At 37.3% G+C, this 27,704-nt stretch overlaps 1 protein-coding gene across 1 annotated transcript in view; it reads right to left on the reverse strand.

Annotated features, from left to right (window-relative positions):
• Adam2 (ADAM metallopeptidase domain 2) overlaps positions 1–24,552 on the reverse strand; it is a 59,303-nt gene extending 34,751 nt beyond the window's left edge. The window contains exons 1-10 of the mRNA XM_048801467.1: positions 24,411–24,552; positions 24,083–24,159; positions 18,299–18,354; positions 14,749–14,827; positions 10,159–10,235; positions 9,683–9,851; positions 7,386–7,439; positions 5,188–5,259; positions 4,591–4,757; positions 3,274–3,355 (exon numbers count right to left, since the gene is read on the reverse strand). Coding sequence (XP_048657424.1) covers positions 3,274–3,355; positions 4,591–4,757; positions 5,188–5,259; positions 7,386–7,439; positions 9,683–9,851; positions 10,159–10,235; positions 14,749–14,827; positions 18,299–18,354; positions 24,083–24,159; positions 24,411–24,552 — 975 coding nt within the window. The remainder of the gene's footprint in view (positions 1–3,273; positions 3,356–4,590; positions 4,758–5,187; positions 5,260–7,385; positions 7,440–9,682; positions 9,852–10,158; positions 10,236–14,748; positions 14,828–18,298; positions 18,355–24,082; positions 24,160–24,410) is intronic.
• Between the last annotated feature and the right edge of the window lie 3,152 nt (positions 24,553–27,704).

A 27,704-nucleotide genomic window follows, 5' to 3' on the forward strand; every position in this document is an offset into this window, starting at 1 on the left:
GAGGAGGAGGAGGAGGAGGAGGAGGGGGAGGAGGAACAGGTAGAAATTGAAGAAGAGGAAGGAGAGAGAGATTGCATAATTCATGGAGAAGAAAATGAAGAATTCTGCTGCATTTCAAGAGTTTAAATAGAACATATTAATACTGATTTAGTTATAAATGATCTTGTTTTCAAGGTATTGTAGGAAAGTCCTATCTATCTGTCTATCTATCTATCTATCTATATCTTTCTCTCTTCTATTTCTTCTTATAGCTCAGTAAAATGAAAGTAACCAGTAAAAATCTCTCTTTAGGCATCTGTAGAGAAGCCGGTGTTTCTCCGTTCATGAACAATTGCTCCTTTGCTCCTGTCTTCTTACTGGTGTGTGCATTTCCATCTTTCCTTGAAGTAACATTTCTTTATAATTCTCTTTGTGAAAATCTCAGTTGGGATTTCTGTTAGTTGGATTGGCCTCCCATAACAAAATATCAAACACTGAATGGTTTACACAACAGAAACGTATTTTCCCTCAGTTCTGGAGAATCTCACAGTTCTAGAAGTCCAAGATCCAGGTTCCAGGAGGGTTGATTTCTGGTTTTGGGCTTTCTTCTTGGCTTGGAGGAACCAGCCTTCTTGCTGGGTCCTCTAATGGCCTTTCCTCTGTGTGCACGTGGAGAGGGCTGTCCCAGGTGTCTCTTCTTCTTAGATGGACACCAGTCCTGTGGATTGGAACCCCACCTTCTCCCCTCATTTAATTTTAACTACCTCTGAATAGATCATTTCTTCAAAAAAGCGGGTGGAGTTTTAACACATGAATTGTGAGGAACATGATTCAATCCACAACAGACTAGTAGGAAAAACTTGAAAAAAGATGGGAACTGGAGAGTGAGACTTTTCTACAGGGCATTGCCATTCTTACTTCAGTTTTGAAAAAAAAAATTTTAAAAATGCAAAACTATACTCAGTATTAAATTTTTAAAAATATTTTAGGGCAAAAATATTACAACAAACCAGATGAGTTCTTTTTGGTAAATAACACCTGCCTAGGACAATATTTTCATATAAGAATAACAGAAGATAGTATTTATTAAGGCTTCTTATGTTCAAATCACCAGGTCAGGAAATGGTAAATGACTAGGTATTTATTGAGAATTCTTTGGTTGCCTCATGCATGATTACAATCTATAAACGTGTCTTTATGTAAGCTTTGAAAAAACTTCCAGTCTATAGTTTTAGAAATCAAGATTCCATATATGCAATTTTTTTCCTTCAATCAACATGGCTCAAAGTTTATTCAACCCAGAATTATGAGGGAACCAGTAAGATGTTACAACTAATTGAACAAGCACTTGGAGCTAGGCATAGAAATACCCAGGGTCTAAATAGTTTGGTTCATGAATGTTTTTATTACTAAGGTCAACAGACACTCTGTTCAATACTATGTGAAGCATAACAGCCTTGAGTTTCTTTAACTTGAGGCTTCTAAGATTATGAATCCTTGAGTGGATAAGCCTCAGGGTAAAGAGTCACAGACATCAAAAATTATCTGCTGAGTAAATGAAATACACCAGACAGAGAAGGACAAATGCCACATGGTGGCACTTATTTGTGAAATCTGAAACAATCAAACTCATACATGTATAGTGCAGAACTAGGGTGGCCAGAGGCTGGGGAAAGGGGACAGGTTAGTCTAATGGCACACTCTTCAGTTACAAGATAAATTCTAGAAATCTAATGTGCACTGTAATAACTACAGTGGTTATGTTTGGTGATTAGTGATTAATTTCATTGTGGCAACCATTACACACTATAAATATATTATGGATAACCATTAAGTCATATGCCTTGACTATGCACACGTTTTATTTATGAATTAAATATTTTAAATTTTTATAAAGTCATACACTGGGCTGGGAATGTGTCTCAGAGGCAGAACTTGTGCCTAGCATGAACAAAGCCCTGGCTTCCATCCCTAGCACTGGAAAAAAAAATGCTTTTACTCAACCAAGAACTACTTGAGTTGTGGTTTCACATATAATTTTGAGGAGGAAGCAGCCCATGAAAGATATAATCCCTTATTGCAAACCATAGCCCCGGGGGATTAGGGAGGGAGAAAGGTGGTGAATATCTGGCAGGCAAAGCTTTAACTATTTTCTCCAACATCTCACTTCTGTGGACCTTGGCTACTTTCTAATTTTTCCAGCAAAAGATCAGGCCATAATTATTCCAAAGAAAAGTGGGGAATGAGAAAGAATATTAAAAAAGCTTTCCTGCAATTGCTCCTTTCAATGTAGGGACCATTGTCCTCTGTCCACCAGCCACAGGTGCAGGCAGCATGGCCCTCCCGGCAGCTCACTGGATGTCAGGCAGGACAGCTCTGCTTCTCTTTGTTAACCAGGTCAGCGTTTGCTCCGTATACATAAATCCTTGATTTTTCTTTTTTCTTTTTTAGTGTCACATGGGATTGTTTGAGGAAGTTGGCCAGGTTCTAGCTTTTGAGACTAGGTCAATCACTTGCCCATAAATAAAACTTGCATTTTCCCAAACTAAGATTCGTGGATTTTGAAGATGAATCCTGTCTCCATTTGGTTGATGCATCTCTTGACCTCTTTGCTCGCCTTCACCTTCACTATGGATGAGAACGAGAGCGTCACGCGTTGCCTCTCAGAAGCTCCAGCAGGCATCATGCCGACACACAGACAGGAAAGCCAAGAGTGGCAAGTGCCACAACCACAGCCTCAGGAAAGACTGGCAAAAACAAGCCAGTTTCAGATACTCTCAGATTTTCTACCGAGATCAATAACGTCAATTAGGGCCTTTGGTCCTCTCGTTCTTCACCTGTGTCTTATGAAGCATTTTAAGGTAATGGATGGTTTCAAATGTTTTATTTTAATCTGGTTCAAAATTGTGTTAGCTAGATAATTAAGTAATTATTAAGCAAAGTATGAATCTAAGCTTTAAATGAAAATAAATGCATGATTAAATATTAAGATTTATGATATTGATTATTAATGACATCGTATGGTAAGACTCAAAGAGATCATGACTTGAACAACTTTCTGAAAAGGATATGTGGAATCAGGAAATGAGCATTGCAAAATTTTGAATGTAGTGAGTTCTGAGAAGACTTTCTATAATTTGAGCATTGCTACCAGCAGTAGGGACAAAGATCACTAGGTGAATGCAAGTTTCAATACACATGGAAATCATAAAGTAAGGGGACCTTTAATTCTATACTCTTCTCTACAGCATTCTGCTGACACATTTTAGCCAAGCAAATTAAGCCATACCATACCATGGCCACACCTCCTCCGTAGTCCCTCTCACACATCTTCCCTTGAAAGGTGGCACCAACAAAATCTGTTCTTTCTCTGTAACTTAAATTCAAAAACTTAAATTTAAAATCAGATCACAATCCTCTGGTTTTATAAAAGTAAGCACAATTAATTCTCAATTTTCCTAAGACAAATTTTAGTTTTGCACATTGATACTAAATTAATAAATATTTCCACTTAACAGAGTATCACCACTTTGAATGTGACTCAGCGTTTCTGTGCCCTTTGAAAACAACAAAACAGACTTAGGAAACAGGTACTAGAAAGAGGGCTTTCCTTGGGTTTTCTGTGACATAAGCAGGACCCATTTTATGTAGTGTCTTTTTAGACGGAAATGAATACGTGCTCCCAAATAAATACAAGAATAAATGAAATTCACTAAGATGGGAAAGCAAAGGTAAAACGGCTGGCCAATGGGTAGCCAGTCACCTCAGGGATTAAAGTCTCCTCTTAATCAGCCACAGCTAGCCTGCCAGAGGCATGGGACAAAAGATGAGAAGTGCTGACATTTAAAAAATTGTGCATATAATTTTATTGTATAGACATATATTCCGAAAAACAAAGAGCTTATTAAACAGGAGAGACTAAAAAATTAATAGCACAATGTAAGTACATTATGTACGTGTTATATTGGAATACAAAGTAGTATTTCCATTTCTTTTTTTTTTTCCTTTAATGACAATGAAGTAAAGAAGGCTAAATTCTAATACTCAAATTCAGACATGTCTCTTAGAAGAGATATTGTTAAAATTTGGAAGCTGGGCGTGGTGGTGCATGTCTATAATCCCAGCAGCTCAGGAGGCTGAGACAGGAGGATTGTGAGTTCAAAGCCAGCCTCAGCAAAGGTGAGATGCTAAACAACCCAGTGAGACCCTGCCTCTAGGAAAAAAATACAAAATACAAAAACAGGGCTGGGGATGTGGTTCAGTGGTCTAGTGCCCCTGAGTTCAATCCCTAGTACTCTTCCCTCCAAAAAAATTTGGAGTATAGTCAGGGACATTTAATGATGTGGTGCTCACTCTAAGGTAAGAAGTTGTGGGGTCCCAAGATCCAAGGGGTGAGCTTTAACTACAAACCAGTTGGTAAGAGTTATGGGTACCAACAATTCCGTCATAGGTGTGGTGTAGAAAAAAAATAACTTTGACTTTACTATATGACAGAAAAAGTTAATGAGAGGCTTTTTTTTTTTTTCCTTAGAGGCCTGTCAATGATCAGAAACAGGGCCAAACTAGTATGTTTTCTTTGTCTAAGCTTTAGTAATTCCGAAATGTGCTCACACAAGTAAAAACGCCACATCGTGCGGACGCAAAACAAGGTAAGATCTTTTCCATCGTAGAAATCTGTGTAATAACTCATTAGCATCTCCAGCGGTTGACATTTTGTTTTCGTCTACCCAAAGCTCCAGTGAAGACAGAATTATGGTAAGGTTAAAGGAGGTGAAAATCTACAATAGAACACATGCAGAAGACGGATTCATACGGCACGGTCTAAATGGATTTTATGATTTATCTATGAAAATGAACTTATGACACATGCTGAACAGCTGAACTCTAATTCTGGAATGTACCTTTTAAAGTGTTTGTAGATAATAAATGCTACTAGAAATGATACTGAATATGAGTGTTTTATTTAGCTTAATTCTTAACAATAACCTAATTAGGAGTATACAGTAAATGTGTAATGGCATAAAATTAAAAAATTTTAAAAAAGGAGTATACAATTATCATTATTCCTATTTTATAGGTGGGAAAACAGAAACTTAAAATGAAACAATTTTCTCTACCATCACACAACATGTATACTCATAAAAGAAGATATAGGAATTGTTTTAGTTAACAAACAAGTGCAGAAGTATTAGAAAAGCCAATACTTACAGCATTCGTCAGTCCAATCAACTGGAAAATTTTTTGCGTGACAACAGTAGTATCTGAACCCATATGATCGTACTGTAAAATACAGTTATCTTTTAGATCCACATGTACATTGTTAGACCTTTAAACACATATCAGTTTTTATTAAAACCATTTAAATTTTTCTTTAAAAACATTTTTTTGAAGTGCTGGGGACTAAACCCAATGTCTTGTGCATGCTAGGCAAGTGCTGTGCCATTGAGCCACGTTCCCAGTCCTATCTTTTAATTAATTAATTTTGAGATATGAGCCTGATAAGTTGTCCAGGTTGGCTTCCAACTCTCTATCCTACCTCATTCTCCCCAGTGCCTGAGATTACAGGCATGCACCACTATGCTAGGCAACATTATTTTACTATTATACAAACCATATGATATTTAGTGTAAAAATGGAAAATCTAAAAGATGAAAAGGAGATTAAAACAAGAGATAATTCCATTATCAAATGAATGATAGCACTTCCGACTGAAAATATTACCTATTTCACAAAAAAGTAAACATCTAAATCTGAAAGATTGTAGAATCGACTATACCCATTCAAAACCATGTTTGCCTGATATTTCACTAAAGCAATGATAAAAATACAATAGATAAAAGACTCACAAGAACAAAAATGTACAGAGAAGAAAAAACTAAAAAGCAATGACAAGAATTGAAGACTGAAAACGGGATGAGTAGAAAATGATCACAGGTACATAAAAAATGTGAACCATAAACCAGTAGAGCAATAGCGTTCCCCTGAATCCCTAAAATGTGCAGAGGGGTTGTGCTGGGATCTCTGCAAACAAGAGAGCTCCGCCTAAGAGCAGATGCATCGACCTAGTTCATTTTGTGTAAGAAGTAGTTAAAGCTGGGAAAACCTCTGGAGTAGGTAAGCGAAAAACTCCCAAAAAGTTATCTATTGAATGATTTCATCCATATAACCTTTTGGAAATTAAAAAACTATGTAGACATGGAGATTACAGTCATGGATTCCAGAGGGCAGGGGACGTGGGTGAGGGAGAAATGGGTACGACTATAAAAAGAATGCAGCAGATCCTGGCTGTGATGGAATTATCTTGTATCTATACTGAATTGGTTACAGTATCCTAACTGTAACATGCTATAAAGGGTATTGTTTAAAGAATGGACAGAACTTCTATGTAGTCTTCCAACTGCATATGAATATATAATCATCTTCCCAAACCAGAATAACTGGGCAAAGAAATCAACAGAGACATTAAAGATTAAAACAAAATTATAAGTTAATAAGTATCTGAAGAACATTTCACTGCAAGACAGCACATGTGCCCTTGGAACATGATCCAGAAATACAGCATATGTAAGCTGTTAGGATTTAATCCAATTAAAACAATTTTTAAAAATGCAAAATATGTTGTCTGAATAGAATAGGATGAAATTTTAAAAAATAAAGAGAAATCCGAGAAGTTTGAAATATGCAAAACCAATTACAAGTAGCCAATGGCCAAAGAAGAAATCATAGGGGACTTAGAAAATACTATATTATCAAAATAACAAAACTTGTGGTATTCAGCTAGAATAATAGTCAGATAGAAATTCATAGCAGGACATAGCAACAAAGTCAGAGTCCAGAAATAAAGCTTCCTATTGATGGGTAGCTGATTATCAACAAAGGCACGTGGCATCTCCTTGGGGAAATCCCCAAGTACATCAAAATAAATTTGTCATTTTTTTGATGATAAACTTTGGAACTTTTCCACAAAATAGATGGAAAAATAAGATAATGAAATTATTTCAGTATTCTCAAATTTCAAATCATTGTAATTCCATTTCATTGAGGAAATTCTACAAGAAATAACCTTCAGGAATGATAATACCATCTCCTATCCGCAATATAAATCATTATTTTCAAAGTTTAAAAAAGTGTTAAGAGTACATACAATACATTTCTATGATTCTAAATTCTTTAAATTACATGAAGTTACCATTTACTTTATTTTCATTATTATTTTTAAAATTAAGATTAAACTTTTTATAGAAATTTGACTCCCAATTTTCTACTGATATGAATGGTTTAGAATTTGGCTAATGCAGAATTGTCACTAATTCTCCTCTGTCAATAAATTCTTTCCAAATTATTTTTATAACACTTCATTGCTAACATAAAGTGACATGAGACAAATCAATCAAAAATATACTTACCAAATGTTTTTCAACTATAATATGCATTTCTAAATACTGAGCCATCTCTTGTGGCTGAAAAATAAAAATCCACAAACCTTCCATCAAAATTGAAGAATTACTTAAATATTTACAGTGTCTATCACTAATGAACTCTATTAATGAACACAATGCTAAAAATATGATTTTACATAGAGAAATAGAACCAGATAGCAAGCAAAACTAAATGTCACAGAATCTTTTTCATTTACTTCTGCTGTCACTTCTCTGCACTTAATCAACTTTTTAATGAACTCAGAAAATAACTTTTGTCCACCTTCCTTCCTTCATGTTCTTATTGGTCCTACAAGCAGTTCTATCATCTTTATGTTACTGCATTACTCTGTGGTATGATTTTGTACTTGATCCTAAAAGAGCAATAAGAGATCCTTATGTGTAGGGGTCTGCATTTCATCTAAAGGATACAATTAATTCCATATAAGCTGCCTCAGAAAAAGATGAGAAACAGAGAGTCAAATCATGGGTTTTCTTAAGCTAGACCACAGGTATCTCAAGATAAAGTGGTTGGGGTGGGATGCCAGACAGATGATCATGGTTAAATTAGAGGTGTGTGTGGGGTTTTGAACTGTGGCTTGTCAATGTCAGGCTGTGCTGAAAATGGAAAAGAAGTAATGGTTGTCATGATGATTCATATAAGTGTTGTCTTTTTTCACTCTAATTATTACATGAAGACAACCTATAAGAAATGCACTGGAGACAGACAGACAGGTTTTGCAAACATTCTGACCCAACGGGGTAGTGAATTCATAATATTCAGTCACTACAGTAACACCACCCACAGGCAGGAGACAAGTATTTAAATGCAGAGTAGAAAATCCAAACTCAGAAGCTGAAGAAATTTTTATTATGTTTATTTTACATTGGCATTTAATCCCTTGAACATTCAAGACAATCTCATTTTAGTTAAAATGTGTTCCTAAACATATGAAGAGGGCATTGAAGAGAGCATAAATAGCAAACCTGTGATTTGAGTAGAGATCAGGAAAACAATGGTTATAGTAACTTCAAGGAGGAAAAAGTTGAGAAAAGTCAGTAAGACAAATTCAGGGCATATTGGTTACTCATTTTATCATTTAAAATTCTCTCTTCTGGTCCAAATCAAGGGTTTTGAATTTAAAAGGTGAACAAGATTCCCTTGTAGTCTAACTGATTTCCTATAGTTTCCATGCAATATTAAGCACCAAAATATTTCACGGCCTTACTGAGAAAGTTGAAATCCTTTGCTTGGAAGACTACAAGTCATTAAAGTCCCTAAACAAGAGTAGGCTACTGGAATGCTGGATTAATGGACTGGGATTCAAAACTATGGATTGGTTCTGACCAACACAAGTTGTTAGCTGGCTCACATCCCAAAAGTCATCCTGCTCATTTTCATTTCTGAGACTGGAACTGGTGGTAGTTTCATAACTCATTCATTAATTTCCTGAAAAATATTCTCATTTGAAGAAAAACAAGAAGTCCACTTCATCCAGTAGACAGGTAATAAAGGGCATGCAGAATGCCAGGAAAGGTGTCTGTTGGGCAGGTGGGCAGTGGGCTGACACAGCAATGTACATAAAAGTTATGCATACAATGGATGTGTTCCCATAAACCGTCATTTACATAGACAGACTGTGGGCATGATTTGGCCTGAGGATTGGAGTTTGTCAGCTCCTGAGCAGAGTGACCATTAACATCATTTTACTGTAAATATGTTTTGTACTTATAATTAGGTAATACATCATACAAAATACATTGAACAATGCACCAATTAAATACTCCTTAGAGGAAAAAACTAAAACCATTAAAAACACTTGATTAATAACCATGATGTAAAGGAAGAAGAAAGATATAAGACAAAAAAAAAAACTAGTAGATTTAATCCAAGACATATGTATTTGCATTAAAAGAAAATGCAACAAATGATGTGTTTTAAAGAAAAATTGGATGTGATTTAAAATTTTAAAACAACAAATTGTTTGAACAAGCCATGCTTTAATTGAAATATACTTGGCTTCTCTGAACACAAAAATATTGAAATTACTTAAATTGATCAGAAATGAAAGAGGGGACCATCATAGCTAATATCGCAGAAATTTAAAGAGCTATCCGTTAAGTTATAAAACTAGTTTTAAGGCTTATAAGCGATACAGTTTCTGGTACATGAATCCATATGTGTGTCTGTGTGAGTGTGTACAAATGGTAGTTTCTCTGAAAAACTGAAGTGTTCATATTGCTGTAGAGTAACAACTATGCAGTTTACTCAATTGATCACCTACCTCTACGCTTTGTATTTTATAGGGCAGATTTTTTATTTCAATATCCTTCTCAGTATATAAAGAAACAGTTTCATTCTTATATTTCACTTGGTAAATTACATGTTCAAAGCCCACTGAAGATTCCAGGGGTTCAATTCCATAAGTAGCGTTTTCAAACTGCAGTAAGCCCCTATAAATTCCAAGAAAAGTATATAAATAAAATGCTGCACTTTAAAAAAGTTAGTTAAGAGCTACTTAGTTCTTTTTGTGGCATTCATATTATTATCATCCTTAGTGGGTACAGTAGGAAGTTACTGAGTATTTGCAAACTTACTAAGAGTTACAGAACAGTAATGTGATTGGTATTTGCCTAACTATATTTCATGATCTCTAAATATGAGAATGATCTTAATTCATTATAAGGGTAGGAGCCATTTTTAAAAATAATTTTCAAGTAAGGAATCCATTTTGCGATTCATACAATTATATATTACAACCTTAATCCAGTACATGCGCTAACCATCACCATAGAATTTGGATAACCTTCAACAAATCCTTGGTAGTAGCAGAAATTCTGAAAGATAAAATACATACAGATTTATTAGGAGATAGAGTTTTCAGATATTGTGTGTGTATATCAAATACTCAATATTTGCACAAGGGATTTATAAGATTATTAGATGAATGTAAGACTCAATTTCCCAAAACTTTTCCCCACAGGTTCATAAAGAATGTGTTAATTTTCACACTCTTTCATATTCTGTAAACTAAATTCGATTTTCTTGATCACTAGGACAAAGTGAAAATAATCAAAACCTCACTACCCACCTCCCCCCAAATTATTCTGGCATAATTCTGCCTGGGAGGAAAAACCAATATGAATCCAAAAAAGAAAGTCTTTTTACACAACTATTTTGATGGTTTCTTATTCACGCTGTGTGTGTGTGTGTGTGTGTGTGGCATTGAACCCAGGGCCTTGTGCATGCCAGACAAGCACTCTACCAACCGAGCCATATCTCCAAGCCCTATTTTTACACAACTATTTAGAGTGCAATGGCAGAATAGCTCACAGAGGTGTGACCCTCTCACAGATATCAATTATAAATACTGAAAAAAAAAGTATGTATATATTTTAAAAACTTCAGCTACAAAAGCAGACAGAAAAAGAGAGTACAATTGATACCAGAAAGAAGGCAACTGCGTTTGCTGAATTCTCATTTGGTGGGTTTCCTCCAGAAAGCACCCCCCCCCCCAGGCAGAGCTGCAGAAAGCCTGACACCTCAACAGCAAACCCAGACCTTTAGCCTCAGGCTGAAGCCACAGTCTCAGAGTGCGGAACCCAGGGGCTGTGTCCAAGAGAGGAGGGAGGAGGCGCAGAGCCAGGACCCCAGTGCGCACCGTTACCTCCTCGGGTGCAATCTCTACTTAACATCCAGACCGAGGATTCAGGAAAGAGGCTCCAGAGAGTCTAGAAGGAGCCAAGACCAGGAAAGCTGAAGAACAGAGAAAAGGGTTTGTCTATCTGCAAGTGCAGTGGAATAGTCAGGATCTGGTTCCCGCCAGGATATTTGCCTACTAGAACAAACTTGGAAACCCTTTAGAAAAAAAGTCACAAGGCTTAAGTGTGCCATTGAATGTGGCCAGTATATGATTTTAAAAGGTGCTAGATATTCAGATAAAAGGGAAAATGTAGTACAGAGTCAAGAGGAAAATCAGAAAGACAATTGACACTAAAATAACCCAAGAATAGGAATTTAAAAAAAAAAAGACTTTAAAACAGATATTAAAAATGTGATGGAGAACATTAAAGAAAAATTGGACACAAAGGGGGATCCATTAGGAAATTCAGAGAAATATAGAGAGAGTATAAAAATCTAACTTGATGGCCAAGCACAGTGGCACACGCATGTAATCCCAGTGGCTTGGGAGGCTGAGACAGGAGGATTGGGAGTTCAAAGCCAGCCTCACCAAATGAGATGCTAAGCAACTCAGCCAGACCTTGTTTCTAAATAAAATACAAAATAGGGCTGGAGATGTGGCTCAGTGGTTGAGTGCCCCTGAGTTCACTCTCTAGTACACACCCCTCCCCCCAAAAAACACAACTCGAACAAAACATAGTTTAAATGAAATACACTAAGAAGGTTTCAAAAAGTGTAAAATAAAAATAAAAATAAAAATTAGAACTATAAAAGTTGCCAAATCCCAAATCTGAAGAAATGTGAGAGAAAGGAAGCTTTAAGAATGTCACAGAGGGTATGGCTGCAGAGGAGGTGGCAGTGGGGGAAATGGTGGACAGGAGGGACCAAAAGAGCCAGCAGGCTGGAGCTGCCGGAGGACCTGAAGGAGACCTGTGAAGGTCAAGGCTGTCTATTCCAGGGTGGAGAGGAAAGTTCCAGTTGTAGTGTCCAGATGCCATCAGCAAAGGAAGAACCTGCAGACCCTCCCTCCACACCTACAAGGAAGTCCAAAGAGGGCTCGGCCAAACCACCCCATCACATGGGGGTCAAATCAGCCCAAAGAACTGTCCCAACTCCTGCTGCAGGAAGGCCTTCAGCACAGCAGCCTTGAGCCAAGACGAAGGCAGTGAACTAAGGAAATGCCTCTGAAGCAAAGACCAGGATGAGAGAGAGACTGGAAGGGAGACCCCCACATCCGTCAGAGCACACTCCTGCAACAGGCAGGTCTGGCTCCAGGAGGGGAATGTAAGGCACTCAGCTCCCCAGCTCAGGCCACAGGTCTTTCCTGGTAGGAGAAGCAGGTTATAAAACAGAACCTTACTTCTTCCCAGATGCACTGAGTTCACTCACAACAGAGCACAGAGAAGCCCAAGGGAATGTTCCAAAGTTGATGTGGGTTACCTCGGCAGCCTCCACAGGACTGGCTGGTCTGAGAGAGATTGATGGCCAGCAAATGGCTGGTCACTGATCTACAGAACTGTCCCTTCTGGACAGTCCAAGTTTAACTGGACAACAGAGCAACCCACCAACACTTAGGAGAATTTAATATGCTAATGTGGCCAGGGCGAGGGCCGAAGAGAGCTTTGCCATTCCACTTCATCCCACCCTGACAGTTGGGTGTACCTAAGCTGGATCTTCCTAAAATCATACAGCCAGTTACCAAACAGATAATCAAGCAAGAAACAATTATAGGCCCCAAGGGATAGAGCAGTATTCAGATTGCCTATGATAAATCATCTAAAATGTCCCATTTCCAACGAAAAATCATAAGCCTGGCAAAGAAACAGGAAAGTATGACCTATAATTGAAAACAAAACAAAACAAAAAGCAGATAACAGAAGCTCCCTGTGTGCTACACACTGAATATGTGTGCCTGCCCAAAATTAATCTGTAAAAATCCTGACCCCTATGTGTAGGCATCAGAAGAGAGTCCCTTTGGAATGTCTGATGCCTGACCAATGTCTGATGCCAATAACTGACCAATTGGCTCTTCTGTATATGTCTTTATTTTTCAAAACGATGTGCTTTTAGGGACGGATGCTATTTTCAAAATTTATGAAAAAATTCAATAAAATCATCTGTTTTAAATCTAATTTAATGAACTTTACTTGGTTTTCTTTAGGGTAGAAATAGGCTTACAGCATAACATATCAATACAACAACATATATTCATGACATTCGAGACCAACATTCAACAACTTACCACATTTTGGTTATTATTAAGGCATTCCTGTTTAGTCTTTTTTTAACTGCATGCATATCTTTCTTTCATACCTCTTAAGGTATGCAGTGGAATTGGGTTTAGCAGAATACTATAAAATTCAAACGTGGGATATTGTGGCCCTGTGTAGCTCTTTGATGATTTTTCTCTTACACACACACACAAACACATACACACCCCTGCACATATAAATATTTGTTTGCATATAACAGTACATATTATTTCTTTATTTACAACGACTCACTTGTATTTGCCTTCTCTGATGGCAAGTTTAAAAATGAAATTCAAAGCAAGGGCTAAGTCTATAATTTCTTCTGTTAAAATCTTAGCCTCTCTAAGATGGACTCACTGTGTAGAAATTGGGAATGAAAATGGAAAACAACCACAAAGATGAGGACAACAATAGGTAGGGCAGACCAAAAGCAAAACAAAAAAGAGCATTTCAGGCTCCTTTATGCATGAACAAACCCTACAAATTCTACCCATTATTTTTCAATTACTTTCACCAAAAAAAATTATAGACATCATTAAATGAAGCCCTGAGTGTTCCAAATATATGAAAATTCTATGTAGTTCCAAATACGCATGAAATTTTATGTGTCCTTAACAAACAGAGGACTTTGTCATACTGAGAATAACCACTGATCAAACTTTGCCCTGGGGGGTGGACACCAAGGAAGCTGAAGGTGACAGGTTCTCTGGCTAAATCTGCATGTGTGTGCCACTTGGCTTTTTTCCACACATTGTCACCACCTCTGTAAGGCCCAAGGAGAACTGAGACAGCTGCTTCTCCCATTAATCCGACTGCGTTAAGTTCGTTTTCCCTTTTTACATTGTTTGCTTATTTCTTATTTAAGTAGGTGTCCCAATCCTGCCTGCTGGGATCCCGGCAGCTTCCCTGTCTTGGTTGCTGCAGAATGGACGGAGACATTTGCAAACCCTACAGCTGGTAAGGGGTTAATACTTAATATTTAAAATATATGAAGAACAGCAAGGACAGAAAGAAATATTTCTCAAAACAATATGTACAAATGGTCAACACGTATTTAAGAAAATATTTGGTCCCTGAACATTCTTCAGAGGACACTTTAGATTCTCCTTTTGTTCCAGATTTAGCTTCCCCTGATTCAAACCCTGGTCTTCATTCCAGGCATTTCACAATATATTCAACCCCTATTGCCACAGACACATGAGCACACACATGAAACAAATGATTTAGAAACATGACAATGATATTTGACTTAGTAACCTTCTGTTTAATAGAGTTGAGAACACACTGTCACAATGAAATGAATAGGTTCACATCAAAACAAAACATGACCTCCACCCTTTGTACTCTATGTGGACCCTAGATAACATGATCAGAGAAATTCATATCACAAAGGTACAACAGATAATGAAAATCGTACCTGAAAATCTTTATCAAGAGGCTTCATGATTCCTGCACCATCATAACCATAAACTTTAAAATTATGAGGTAAAAATACTCTGTAAAAATAAAGATAAAAGGGTACTTAGTGGAAATTTTGTTTCCTAAACTTTCATTTTTAAAAAGATACTTACTATATTTATTATAAGTAGAGAGGTTGGCCGAAAAAGAGTTTTCAGCGTTTGGATTTTCCACCTCCTTGTTAAGTTTTCCCAAATAGCCAGAGCAAAAAGGAGGTACTTGGAGGCATCAGATGACCTGATTTCAAAATATACTGCAAAGCTGTAATAATCAAAACAGCATGGAGACCAGTGGAACAGAAGAGATACCAGAGAAATCAATCCACTTATTTACAGTTAATTGATTTTTGGCAACATCACCAGGAACACACAATGGGAAGAGAACAGTCTCTTCCAAAAAATCACATATGTAAAATAATGTCCACCTACAGAAAAATGGAAGTGGATCCTCATCTCACAACACTAGAAGTGAACTGAAGACATCAATGTAAGACCTAAAACTAGAAGTTACTAGAAGAAAACATGGGAAAGCTTTGTGACGTTGGTCTGGGCAAAGTCTTTTTGGATATGACCAAAAAAGCCTAGGCAACAAAAGCGAAAACTAAAACTAGTGGACAGCACCAGACTAGGAGGCTTCTTCCCAGCAGGACAGTTAGTCAGCAGAGGGAGGAGACAACCTGCAGAATGGACGCAGACACTTGCAAACCCTACAGCTGGTAAGGGGTTAATACTTAATATTTAAAATATATGAAGAACAGCAAGAAAACAAATAACTCAATTTTAAAAATGGGAGAGGACAGAAATAAATATTTCTCAAAACAATATGTACAAATGGTCAACATGTATTTAAGAAAATGCTTGCTATCACTAGCCCTCAGAGAAATGCAAATGAAAACCATCAGGATGCAACACCTTACACCAGTTAGAATGGCTGTTATCAAGGAGAAGAGAGATGCCGAATGTTGGTGGGATGAAATGAAGGAAGAACCCCTGTACAAGGTAGGTGGGAAGCAAATTAGGATCGTGGATATGGAAAAGAGAACAGGGGTTCCTCAAAAATTAAGAGTAGAACTATCATCTATTCTGGAAATCCCACTGCTGGGTATATTTGCAAGTGAGGTGAAATCTTAAGTTGAAAAGACACCTGCATGTTGATTGCAGCAATAATCAAGCACACACTGGAAAACAATTAAGCCTTAAAAAAGAAAGAAAGAAATCTTGTTCTTTGGGAGACATGGATCAACCAGAAATATATTATGTTACGTGAAATAAGCCAGGCACGGAAAGAAAGATATTGCATGATCTCACATATATGTGGGATGTAAAAGAGTCAAACTCATAAAAGTAGGCAGGAAAATGGTGGCTGCTAGGGGCCAGGGGTGAGTTTCAGTGAGGACAATAGGTTCAGAACACCTCTTATACAGCATTGTGACTAGAGTTAATAATGATGCTAATGAATACCTCGGATATCTTTTAAGATGCTGTAACCATGCACTTCCCAGGTTTGTCAGGATTGCCTTGATCAAGGTGATTGATTATTACTGGCTTTAAAGCCCTCAGAGATCGGGGTATAGCTGTGACAGGTGCAGGGCGGTGCCAGTTCTGCGCATAGCCCAGGCGTCAGTATGTGGTGAGCAACTTTTACATCCACCTGTTTACACAGGAGCTGTTGGCCAAGCCTCAGAAGGACTAGCTACCAAGGTATCCTGGTCAGGGCTGGCAGGACTGGCAGCAGACCAAGGCCAATGGCCACTGAAGACCTCATCACTCCACCTGGGGTGACCCAACTATACTCATTGGTCCCCCCCAACCAACCCCTTCTCCAGCCCTGCACACTTGAGTCTCATCTGCTGCATGTCAAATGAAAAAACAGCAAAAGCTCTGCACTGTATTTTGATTATAGATTTGGTCATTCACATTTAGACTGTTTGATTTATAACATTCTATCTGTTGTCATATTATTGACATTTTTGCCATAATGCTTTGAATAATTTTTTTAATCCAAGAGTTATTTTGACAACTCCTACCAAATTTGCAAATAGCTGGTGCTTCTTTGATTAAGCATTAAATATTTGTAACTATATTCTAATTTTACTCATTGACAAGGTGGTTATTAAATGCCTTTTGATTGCTTGTGTGCAAGAAAAGAAATACATTTTTTGCAAGTTGAATAGTAAAGGGTCATTTACAAATTCATCATGATATCACCATTAATTGTATCGTATATTCTATATCCTTTTTCCAATCCAAAAAATAAATCTGCAAAGACTGCATTTTTGCAGGTGTCAGGTACACCAGGGACTGAACTCAGGGGCATTCAACCACTGAACCACATCTCCAGCCCTATTTTGTATTTTATTTAGAGACAGGGTCTCAATGAGTTGCTTAATGCCTCACTTTTGCTGAGGCTGGCTTTGAACTCCCAATCTTTCTGCCTCCCAGCCTTGGGATTATAGGCATGCACCACCATTATTGGCTCAAAGACTGCATTTTTTTTTTTTTTAAAGAGAGAGGGAGAGAGAGAGAGGGAGAGAGAATTTTTTAATATTTATGTTTTAGTTTTGGGCGGACACAACATCTTTGTTTGTATGTGGTGCTGAGGATCAAACCCAGGCCGCACGCATGCCAGGCGAGCGCACTACCGCTTGAGCCACATCCCCAGCACAACAAAGACTGCATTTTAATTTAGATCTTCTTACATTTCTAACCCACTGTACTTCACCTACTTCCGTCTCTATTGAACACTTGTATGTATTGTACTGTGATGTGGAAAGTTATCCACAGGATGGTTTAGCTCTCACCACTGGCTCATTTGCAGGCCCATCACTGTTGGGGAGATTCTGTCTGGGGTTTCCCTGCACATTTATTGCAAAAACACTCAGTTTTTTTCCTTAGGAAGAAGTAATTTTGAGTCAGCTTTTTGTGTCTTCCATCAGACTAGTTCTTTTTCTTCCTTTCATTATTTTTAGTAAACTCATTCTTATTGAAACAAGGACCATATCAATTTTGATTTTTCTTTTTTGCTCAGCATGCTATGCTTCATTTTTCCCAAATGTATTAACTGTCATGAGATTGAGTTTGGGTAATTACAATTGTAAGTGCTTAATACAGTGTGATAGGGTATATATGCTAATTTAAAAAAATTGTCATGATTCACAACATCCAAGAATCTGCTATGATCCTTCAACTTTAAGTTGGATAAAGGAACTAGAAAACAAACCATATTTATGTTTTCAGGAAATAATCAAAATTTGTCCTCCATGAAACCCCATGGGTAGCCCAAACCAAATTGGATGCCACCAGGAAGCATCACTACGGGGAAGATGGGAACAGCACTGTGGATTCTAATCCAGGTATTTGATACAGAGACTTAAGGTATTTTTTAAAAGAACAACATAAGAGAAAAAGGAACACTCAGTAACATTTCCAAATGCAAAATAATTGCATTCTGGGTATTTACAAACAATAATTATAAATAGAACAAAGACAGTTGGTAACACCGTCACCTACTTTTGCGTTAGGTTCATAGTATATGTTTTCCCCTCAATTGTAATGTTGTAGGCCACCTGGTAGGAGAGCACATTTGAAAAGCAAAGAAAATGAGGGAAAAGAGGTTAGAAATAAAAACTAACATTTTTACATTAATGACAATCAAAAACATATTAATGCAATAAAAGTTAAAATCTAGAATTCGGTTTGATAAAATTTTAGCTTGGATAATAGAATATGATTGGTATAATTTCTTATTCATGAATTTTCAATATATCCAATAACAGACTCATAACAAAACAGTGGATTTTATAGAATATATATATTTAAATTTTTTTTAGTTGTAGATGGACACAATGCCTTTATTTTACTTATTTATTTTTTTGTGGTGCTTTTTATGATCAAATCCAGTGCCTCACACATGCTAGGCAAGTGCTCTATCACTGAGCCACAACCCCAGCCCTGAGAGTAGATATTTTTAGTCCTATAATTGTGTTAGCTTAATATTGAGGCCACTATAAAACTATCTTTAAAATGGATAGGATATGCCTAAATTATTTAATAGAAAATTTATATATAGTAGAGCCAAGAATTAATTAATAACATGTAATATATAATAGTAATAAATTTCATAAAATTTGTTCATAGTTTGAATGCTAACTCAATCTATTTTATAAATAAGAGGATTAAGAAATGCTATCCAATGAAGGGACAATTAATTCTCTGCCAATTTGCAGACATCTTCATTATTGAACCTTTCAATAAACAAGCATGTAATACATCTCCAGTTATTAAAGTCTTATTTTCTCTTGTTTTATTGTCTTCAATGAGGTTTTGCTGACCTATGTAAGATTTGCATTTAGATTTTTATGTAGTATAAATTAAATCTTATTAAGAATTATGTTTTATATTTTTTGATTGCTGGAATAGAAATACTACTTGTTTCTGTATTTCAATTTCAATCATGTCTCCAAAAAATTTACTAAGTCAATGTATTATTTCCAATTTTTTTATAGATTTAGATTTTATTTCATGTATCACCATTTTGTCTGCAAATAATATGGCATTCTTTTCCCCTCCAATTATGCCTACTTATTTTTATTGTTTTCTTCGCTTCTTGCAATAGTTCCAAGACAATGATAAATAGAAAAAGTGATGATGGGCTTCCTTCCTTCTTGATTGCTAGAGGGAAGCTTCCAATATTTCGACTTTAAGTCTCTTTTAAAGGGAATTTTAACTTCTTTATAAGCCACTCTTCCTATTTTCAGTCATGTATTTTAGGCATATAAGATTCAAAGAAAAGTATATAAAATATCATGTCATCAATGATAACATTGAAAAATAAAAAACTGCAAGTCTTTGAAAATAAGGATAAGCCTACTCAGTAGATTATATTTTCTTTTTTATACCCCAGATCACCAGCCTCCCAAATTTCATGTTTATTATTCTCATGCCTATTTTCATAACTGTATTAGTTATGGATGTGTGTCTAAATAGTGGTTAGTTTTGCAAAAAATTTTACCTTTACTTGAATTTTATCCTACAAGTTATATATTTTATCTGATGCATGAAACACTGCCTCAGACATAATAAGCACCATAGCAAATATTGCCTGCCCTCACCATCACCCTTAGAACCTGTAGCTTTGTCATTTATTTCTCTATGGCATAAAACTTCATTTTCTGAATATACCACAGTTTATTCATCTATCTTCTTATTGGACATGTAGTTCTATTTGTTTTAAGCAATACTGCAACATGTGTATAATTGCCAGATATATGTTACTTATGAATGAACTTCTTTCGTTAAAAAAAGTGTTTTTACAATTTCACTCATAATTTAAAAAACAATCTTCAAATTTGTTGTGCCAATTTACATATTCACAAGAAGAAAATAAGATTACCTTTTTATTTATATCTTCTAATCACATTTTTGTTTTCTTAGATTTAATGTTGGCCAGTGATGGATGTAAAATTGTGTCTTACTCCATTTATTTGGCAATTCTCTGCCAAATAAAATTTCTCAATTTTTTGATTACATTTGATGTTTGCTACCCCGTCAGGTTTAACACTTTCTTGCCATTCATAACTTTATACATGTTTCCATTTTGTTGTTTTTTTTTTCTTATTGATTTATAAAAGTTCTTAATCTGTTCTGGAAACTCTTATGTGCAGTAAGTGGACTGCAAAATATGAGTCTGTAATATTTTTCACTTTGTTTATGGTTATTATTGTTTTTATTTAAATCCAGGTATTCCTCAATCTTTTACTTAAGAATGCCTGCCTTTTTTCATTGTTCAATTCTTCCCTTATATTATAAGGTCCTGAAATGTATATTCTATATTTTCTTCCAAATTCTTATTATTTTACTCTCATCTGTGCATTTACATGATCTAGAATCAATTCTGGTGTAGGAGGTGACACTACTGTACAGTTCATTATTATTTTGTGTTGCTAATCAACTGACCCCCATCATTTATTAAATTGAGCATTTTTGGTTTCGTTTTGATTTAAACAACTGAAATTTACTTTCTCACAGTTGAAGAGGCTAGAAGTCTGCAATCAGAGTGTGCAGAGGGTGGTTTCCTTTTGAAGGTCATGAGGGCAAGACCCATCCAGGCCTCTGTGCTGGCTTTGCAGATGGAGTCTTACGCCTGCACTCAGGTCAGTGCGCACATTCCCTCTTTCTCTCAGGGGCACCAGTTATGTTGGACTAGAACCCACTTTAATGAACTCATTTTAATGACCTCTGTCTCCAAGTAGGATCACATCATGAGGGGCTAGGGGTCAGGTCTTCAACAGATGGATTTTTTGGAGGGGAGGTGTCACAATTCAGCCACAGCATGCAGTAACTATCCTGACAGAATGGGACTCCATGCTGGATCTGACTGTCTACAGCTATCATCTATCTAGAAAACTTCAGCCATGCTGTTACCATTGCCCTTCATGAACTGAATGTATCTGGGGTGGGGGGTGGGGGGGAAGGAATTAAAATTAAAAACCAATTTGCTCCACTAATCTGAAGAAACTGTTCATTTTCTTGCAGGTGTTATGTGCAGTATAAACGTGTGTAAAGAATGTGTGGCTGGGGCGGTTACAGAACAGCAGGGAAGGGCCTGTGGGGGAATCACTCACTGGGACCTCAATTCCTGTGTCATGGCAAGCCTCCTGTTATCCCCCGTGAGTCCCTGAGTTGTCACGTTGGTGTTTCTCATAGGCCGTGCTCACCGTAGGTGCTCAGAAGAAAATCAGGTGTGATTGAACTCCAGAGTGAATGTGAAGGCACTCTTCTGTAAAGCAGGACAACTGGTGTGACCTGCCTGTGTCCATAGGCAAGGCCCAAAGGGCCAGGTAACTATTACTCCTATCCATTCCCTTGTAGATGCATCAACTTGAGACCAACATTTTGTTTCCTTCTTTCTAAGGAAAGTAGTATAATAGCCAACTCTGGCTACGAGATTGAGCTCTACTGTGGTTTGTGTTGGCTGGGGATGTGGCCCAGCGGTTAAGTACCTCTGGGTTCAATTCCTGGTATCAAATGTTTAAAAAATTTTATTTAGAGACAGGGTCTCACTGAGTTGCTTGGGGACTAGCTAAATTGCCGTGGCTGGCTATGAACCTGTTATCCTCCTGCCTCAGCCTCCTGAACTTCTGGGAAGACAGGCATATGCCACCACACCTGGCTTGTATCACTCATTTAAAAAAAATGTGTCCTCCTTTCTCATACAGACACTTTTCCCTATCTAGTAACAGTTTTTATACCTTTGTTCTATGTTACTTTGAAGACCATTTTTTCTTTTTGCCTGAGAAAAGTATAGCTACACAAGCTGCTTATTTGTGTTGCAATTTTTTTTTTTTTTTACTTTTGTGTCCAGCCTTTGTATTTCTTTATTATTCAGGTCTGACTTACGTCCAATCTGAGATGTCTCTGTTTTCTAATACATGTAATTAAAGATTTAATATTTAAATTTTACTTGGATTCCCTATTAAATTGATACTGATGTACACTTTCTACTCTTTTGATGGTTACTATTAAATCTCATGGTCAATGTGTTGTATTTTGAATTAAACATATTCCTTAGCTTTTTTTTTTTGCAGCTTCTATGTTTATGTTATTGTTTGTCTGCTTTCATTTTCTACCTGCCAAAGTACATTATTATACCTATGTTCTCCTCTTTTAACCTGGAAACCATCAATAGATACTAATTTGTGAAGTCTACTTCACTTGAGTAAATGACAAGATTTTCTCATTCCCGTTGCTGATTTTGAGACTTCTGCTGTTAGTTTATTTACTGTTTGGTTGTAGGTATCTTTCCTATTATTCATGACTGCCTTTAAGACATTTTCTTCCTTTTAGTATTCTGATATGCAAAGATGTCACTTGACCTTTACTTATTCTGCTTTGAGTTCGTGAAACTGGAGCTTGGGGCTCCACTTTTTGAAAATCGTTTCTTGGTTAATATCAACTCTCCTCCACACCTCCCCCTTTCCTTCAGGAATTCTCATGGTGCTACCTAAGCTTCTAATTCTATTGTCCTCTTCCATTAACCTCTTATATGTTACACCACTTATTCTCTTCAGCTATCTCTGATCTACTATTAGTTCCTGACTTTTATAGCTTCATATTGTATTTTTCACTTCTACAAGCTTCATTCAGTTATTTTTAAAAAGTTTTTCTAGTGTCCAGCGTATATTCTCCTTTTATGCTCCTATATTCTTTATTATGATAATTTTAAACATACATTGTTTCATGCTATGTTTGTTGTAATATTGAATCAGTCAGTATGTGATAGCCTCTTTGATTCAAAAATACTATTATTTCCTTACTATACTCTATGCCATGAGAATGCAGATATTAACAAACCATTTTTGTCTTGAATTTTGACTGTTGAAGAGAAATATTTTTATTTTTCTTCTATTTCACTTGTTATAAATCATCCTCTTATAACAATCCAGTGATTCCTGCTTGGAGATATTCCCCTCTAAACAGACTTCTTGTTTATTTTCTAAAATGAATAACATGCCCATAATATTTTTGCATTAATATACACTCCTAAAATTCTATAAGAGCTTCACTATTTTTCTCTACTTAAGTGATTTTAAAATTTCATAAACAGATATGCATTCATTTAAAAATAAAGAGTTATAAACTTAAAACTCTAGATTAAGTTGTTGAATGGAAACTTGCTAAGGGAATACCTAAATCATGAGAACATCCACTTCCCAACCAAACGAAAAAGTGAGGTTTCACAAAACATATTTGACTTCTCCAGAAATGATTCTAGAACTTACTTTTAAAAAAGGAGCTTTTAATTCAGATAAGATTGGGCATGTTAAAAAGCCTTTTATTTCAAAGGAGAAACAAGAATAATATAATCCTAAACTAAGATGAATGAAAGCAGTTTAAAAAATCTTAACCATTAACATATTTGCAATCAAAAGGGGAAAATCATCCATATAACATATATCATTAAATAAAATGATCGTTATCCCCCATCCCCATTTTTTTCCCTCCAAATATAGGCTGGTGGGTGGGTGAGAAGAGACCAGCAGATCAGGTCAGAGATACCTAGGGGGAAACATTTGGGGGGTGGGGCTCCAGGCTTTAACACCCCACATCACTGCACCATTATTTCTAGGAAACAATAATCTTGGCTCATTTTTAGAAAAGACTTTCCCACTCAAAAAAATTGAGTATAAATATAAAATTCAGTAAATGTGCATGAATGAAAAATGGCCAATTAACATCTTGGAAACAACATATTCGCATCATTTCAAATCGTGAACAATGTTAATAATTCATTACGTGTGATTCAAATCCTCCGTTTTTAATTGACCGTATTTTCACTGGAACCGTAACTTGCACGTGTAGTCTTTCATAATCTGCAAGGTGCAAAATGTCTTATTAGAGGATTGCCCTGCGCTGTACGGCTCCCTTCATTCTCTCACATCTAAATGCATCCTCTGCATTCTGTAGGCGACCTCTCAGTTTTACTATCTTTCCAATATTCTCACTTCTTTCTAGAAGGCAGGGTCTGGTAATTCTGGGGCAAAAGCCAAGCTCCCAGAACAAATACAACTCATACCCTTTGAGCCCCTAAATAGAGAGTTCAGAGTTGGGTCTCCACGATCACCATCACTAGAGCGCAGCAGGACCTGCAACCCCATTCTCCAGCCATCCTGGAGCGGGGCTGGGGTCCCTGTGGGCGTGGGAGAGCGCCCCGCTCCCCGGTGAGCTTTTGGGTCGTGGACAGCTGCAAGGCCCAGAGCGGGCATCGCGTAGGAAGGCGCTTTCCACGCATGTCTAGTGCACCCTGGGAGGCGAAGGGCGAGGGGAGCACGCGCGCCCGAAGGTCAGGAAAGGTCTGGGACTCACTGTGTTCTCTGTGGCGGGGGCTGTACCCGCTGAGTCCACCCAGCCCGCCGAGAAGGAGGAGGACGCGCAACATGGCTAGCGATCCGGATCCCAGTCCCAATGTGGCCGTTGGCCAGCCACAGGGCAGTTGGGAGCGCGAGGTACGGTCAGGCCTCGCACCCTGCGAGAAGGCAGGGACTGCGCCACGTGCGCGGAGCCCAGCGGCCCTGCTGTTGAACCTGGGCGGCCTTGGCCAGCGAGTCTCTCTCAAAAGAGGACCCCACTGGCATGACTCCTATTTGAAGCTAAGGAAAAAGAAGAAATAGGCGGGAGGGAGGGCCAGAGGGAGAGAGGACACTGTTTTCCTTCTACCTTTTTGATTACTGGGGATTAAACCCGGGGATGCTTAAACACTGAGCCACAGCTCCCAGCCCTTTTTTTGTTCCGAGACAGTCTCTCTAAATTGCTTAGGGCCTCGCTAAATGGCTGAGGCTGGCTTTGACCTCAGTAATCCTCAGGCCTCTGCCTCCTGAGCCACTGGGATTATAGTCCTGCAGCCACACGCCAAGACAGCAGCAGATTCACTTCTAAGAGGCAGAGTGGGTGAAACAGCTAAGAAGAGACATATCGACTTCTTAAGTGAACTTTCAATTCTTAATAATAATGTTATATGATAATATATTATATGTTTATGTACAGTTCAATCATACGTGGACAGCTTGATTAATACTCAAGTGAACAAGTCAGTGTAATTATTACCTGGATCAAAATAGAGACCACCAAAGTCCCCAGTTGCCCCCTGACAATCATTACCTCAAAAATATTGTAGTTGCTCTTTACATTTGGGTTCCTTTAATGGGATGGTGGTAGGGCCCATCCATAGCAACATTTGTCTTTCCATTTTGCTGTTAGTGAACATTTGGTTTGTTTATAGTTCCAATTATTAAAAACAATATTTGGCTATAAAAATTCTTGCATATGCCTTTTATGTAGAAATTTCTCCTGGGCTTAATTCTAGAATGGATCACAGGATATGTCTCAGTAGACAATTCTGTAGTACTAATACATACTCCCACCAGAAGTGTCTGAACATTCCAGTTCCTCCACATTGATGCCTACACTTTTTTCTCCTCGTATTTCGTGTATTTGTATTGGCCTGTAGAGTTTTCTGAATTTGGGATTTAATTTGCATTTTCTTGTGGTTAATAAACTTGAGCACAATTTTATATGTCAATGACAATTTATATAGCTTCTTTGGCAATTGCCTGCTTGAAACTTTGGTCCATTTTCTAATGGAGTTGCCTTATCTCTCTCTTTCATTTTTTTTTTTTGTACTGGGGATTTAACCCAGGGGCAATTTACCACCGAGTCACATGCCTAGCCCTTTTTCATTTTTAATTTTGAGACAGGTTCTCACTAAGTTTCTTAGGGCTAAAATGCTGAGGCTGGCTTTGAAGTTGTAATCCTCCTGCCTTAGCCTCCCAAACCACTGGATTACCGTCATGTGCCACCATGCCAGGCACTTTATCTCTTTCTTATTATGTGTCTGTTTCTTTCATGTTTTTTAGTATTTGTAAATGGAGCTATTAAGACCTGGAGTTTTCTTTGTGACAGGGCTTTTTACTTATGGATCTGATTTCTTTAAAATACTACGATAACTTCTTTCCCCTGGTGTTAGTTTGAGAAAATTGTGTTTCTGAAGGAACCTGTACATTCTTGGGAGTTGTCCTTTCCACATGAATCAGTGAAAGTTGTTCAAAATGCCGTCCCCTCCTCGGTCATTCTTTTGCAACCTGTGGCATCTGCAGAGATGTCCTCCTTTTCACTCTCATTACTGATCATTTGTGGTTTTTTAAAAATTTGGGGTACAGTAGTTTATTAAATTATTAAATTTTGGAGTTTATTGTTTTTATTAACTTAAAAGGCCTCAAATGTGACTGTCCGGATTTTGTTCTATTATATATTTGTTTTCTGTTTTGTTGATTTTTGTTCTCATGTTCCTTTCTTTCTGGTTTACTTTTTCCTTTTTCTGGTTTCTGAAAAATGGAAATTTATATAATTAATTTAAAACTCTTCTGACATGTGCATTCAAAACTAGAAATTTCCTGGTGTTCACAACTTTAATTTCACCAACAAATTTTTATGTATCGTATCTTGTGTATTTTATTTTGACATACTGTATAATCATGAGTTCATCATATCCTAAGATTGAAAGAAATAGCCTTTCCTCCCAGCTAGTCTAACAGAATCCCCTTTTTGAGGCTATGTGTTTTGGAAACCTTGGATACAGCTAGTGTGACTGGTCGTAACTCCCTGGGCACAGCACCACAACCCCACTGGTACAAGGGTGCAGAAAAGAATATGGGGACTGCCACGACTCTTATTAAAAAGCCTATTTCTTTTAGCAGAGGTCAGTTCGCTTGTTACTTATTCCTTTATAGTGATGATATAAAAACCAGCATTCTGTAATTAATTTTGAATACACTCCAAGCAAGCATAAATGAAATGGGTCTGAAAATCTTCCCTTTCTATCCCGGTTAATCCCTTTTGCTGCTAAAACCGCAGCAATTGACATATGGCCCAAAGCTCCCCAAAGAAGACCCAGAGACACAGCTGAGGGTATTTCTCACACAACCTGAGACCTTTTCCAGGGTAGCCTCACGCTGGGCTTTCAATCTTGCACCACTGGCTATATTTTTGTGGCAATGTTATGGACTCGATTCATTGGACTCTTATTTACCAGAAGAGTAGAATTTCTGATGTACTTGAGGAACTTTTGATGGTTTATGGGGGCTAATGGATCGAATCTTTCAACCTGAGCTAACAGGGAAAACAGATTTTCCTGTTTAGTGTCTTCTTGTGAAGGGTGTTCTAAGATTCTTCTTTCCCCCATTTGGTCTCTCACAGATGAGCTTGGACAGAGTCAACTAGCAAAATGATGTCGTCTGGCTCCTACAGCTGTTCCCGGGAGTCTTGCTCTGGAATCAACTGGAAATGTCACACTAACCTTCCCCCAGAACTCACTCCATGCCAAGCACTGGCCTGAAACTCTGTGTATATTACCATATTTAGT

This window comes from Marmota marmota, unplaced genomic scaffold (genome assembly GCF_001458135.2).
Source record: "Marmota marmota marmota unplaced genomic scaffold, marMar, whole genome shotgun sequence".
Lineage (NCBI taxonomy): Eukaryota > Metazoa > Chordata > Mammalia > Rodentia > Sciuridae > Marmota > Marmota marmota.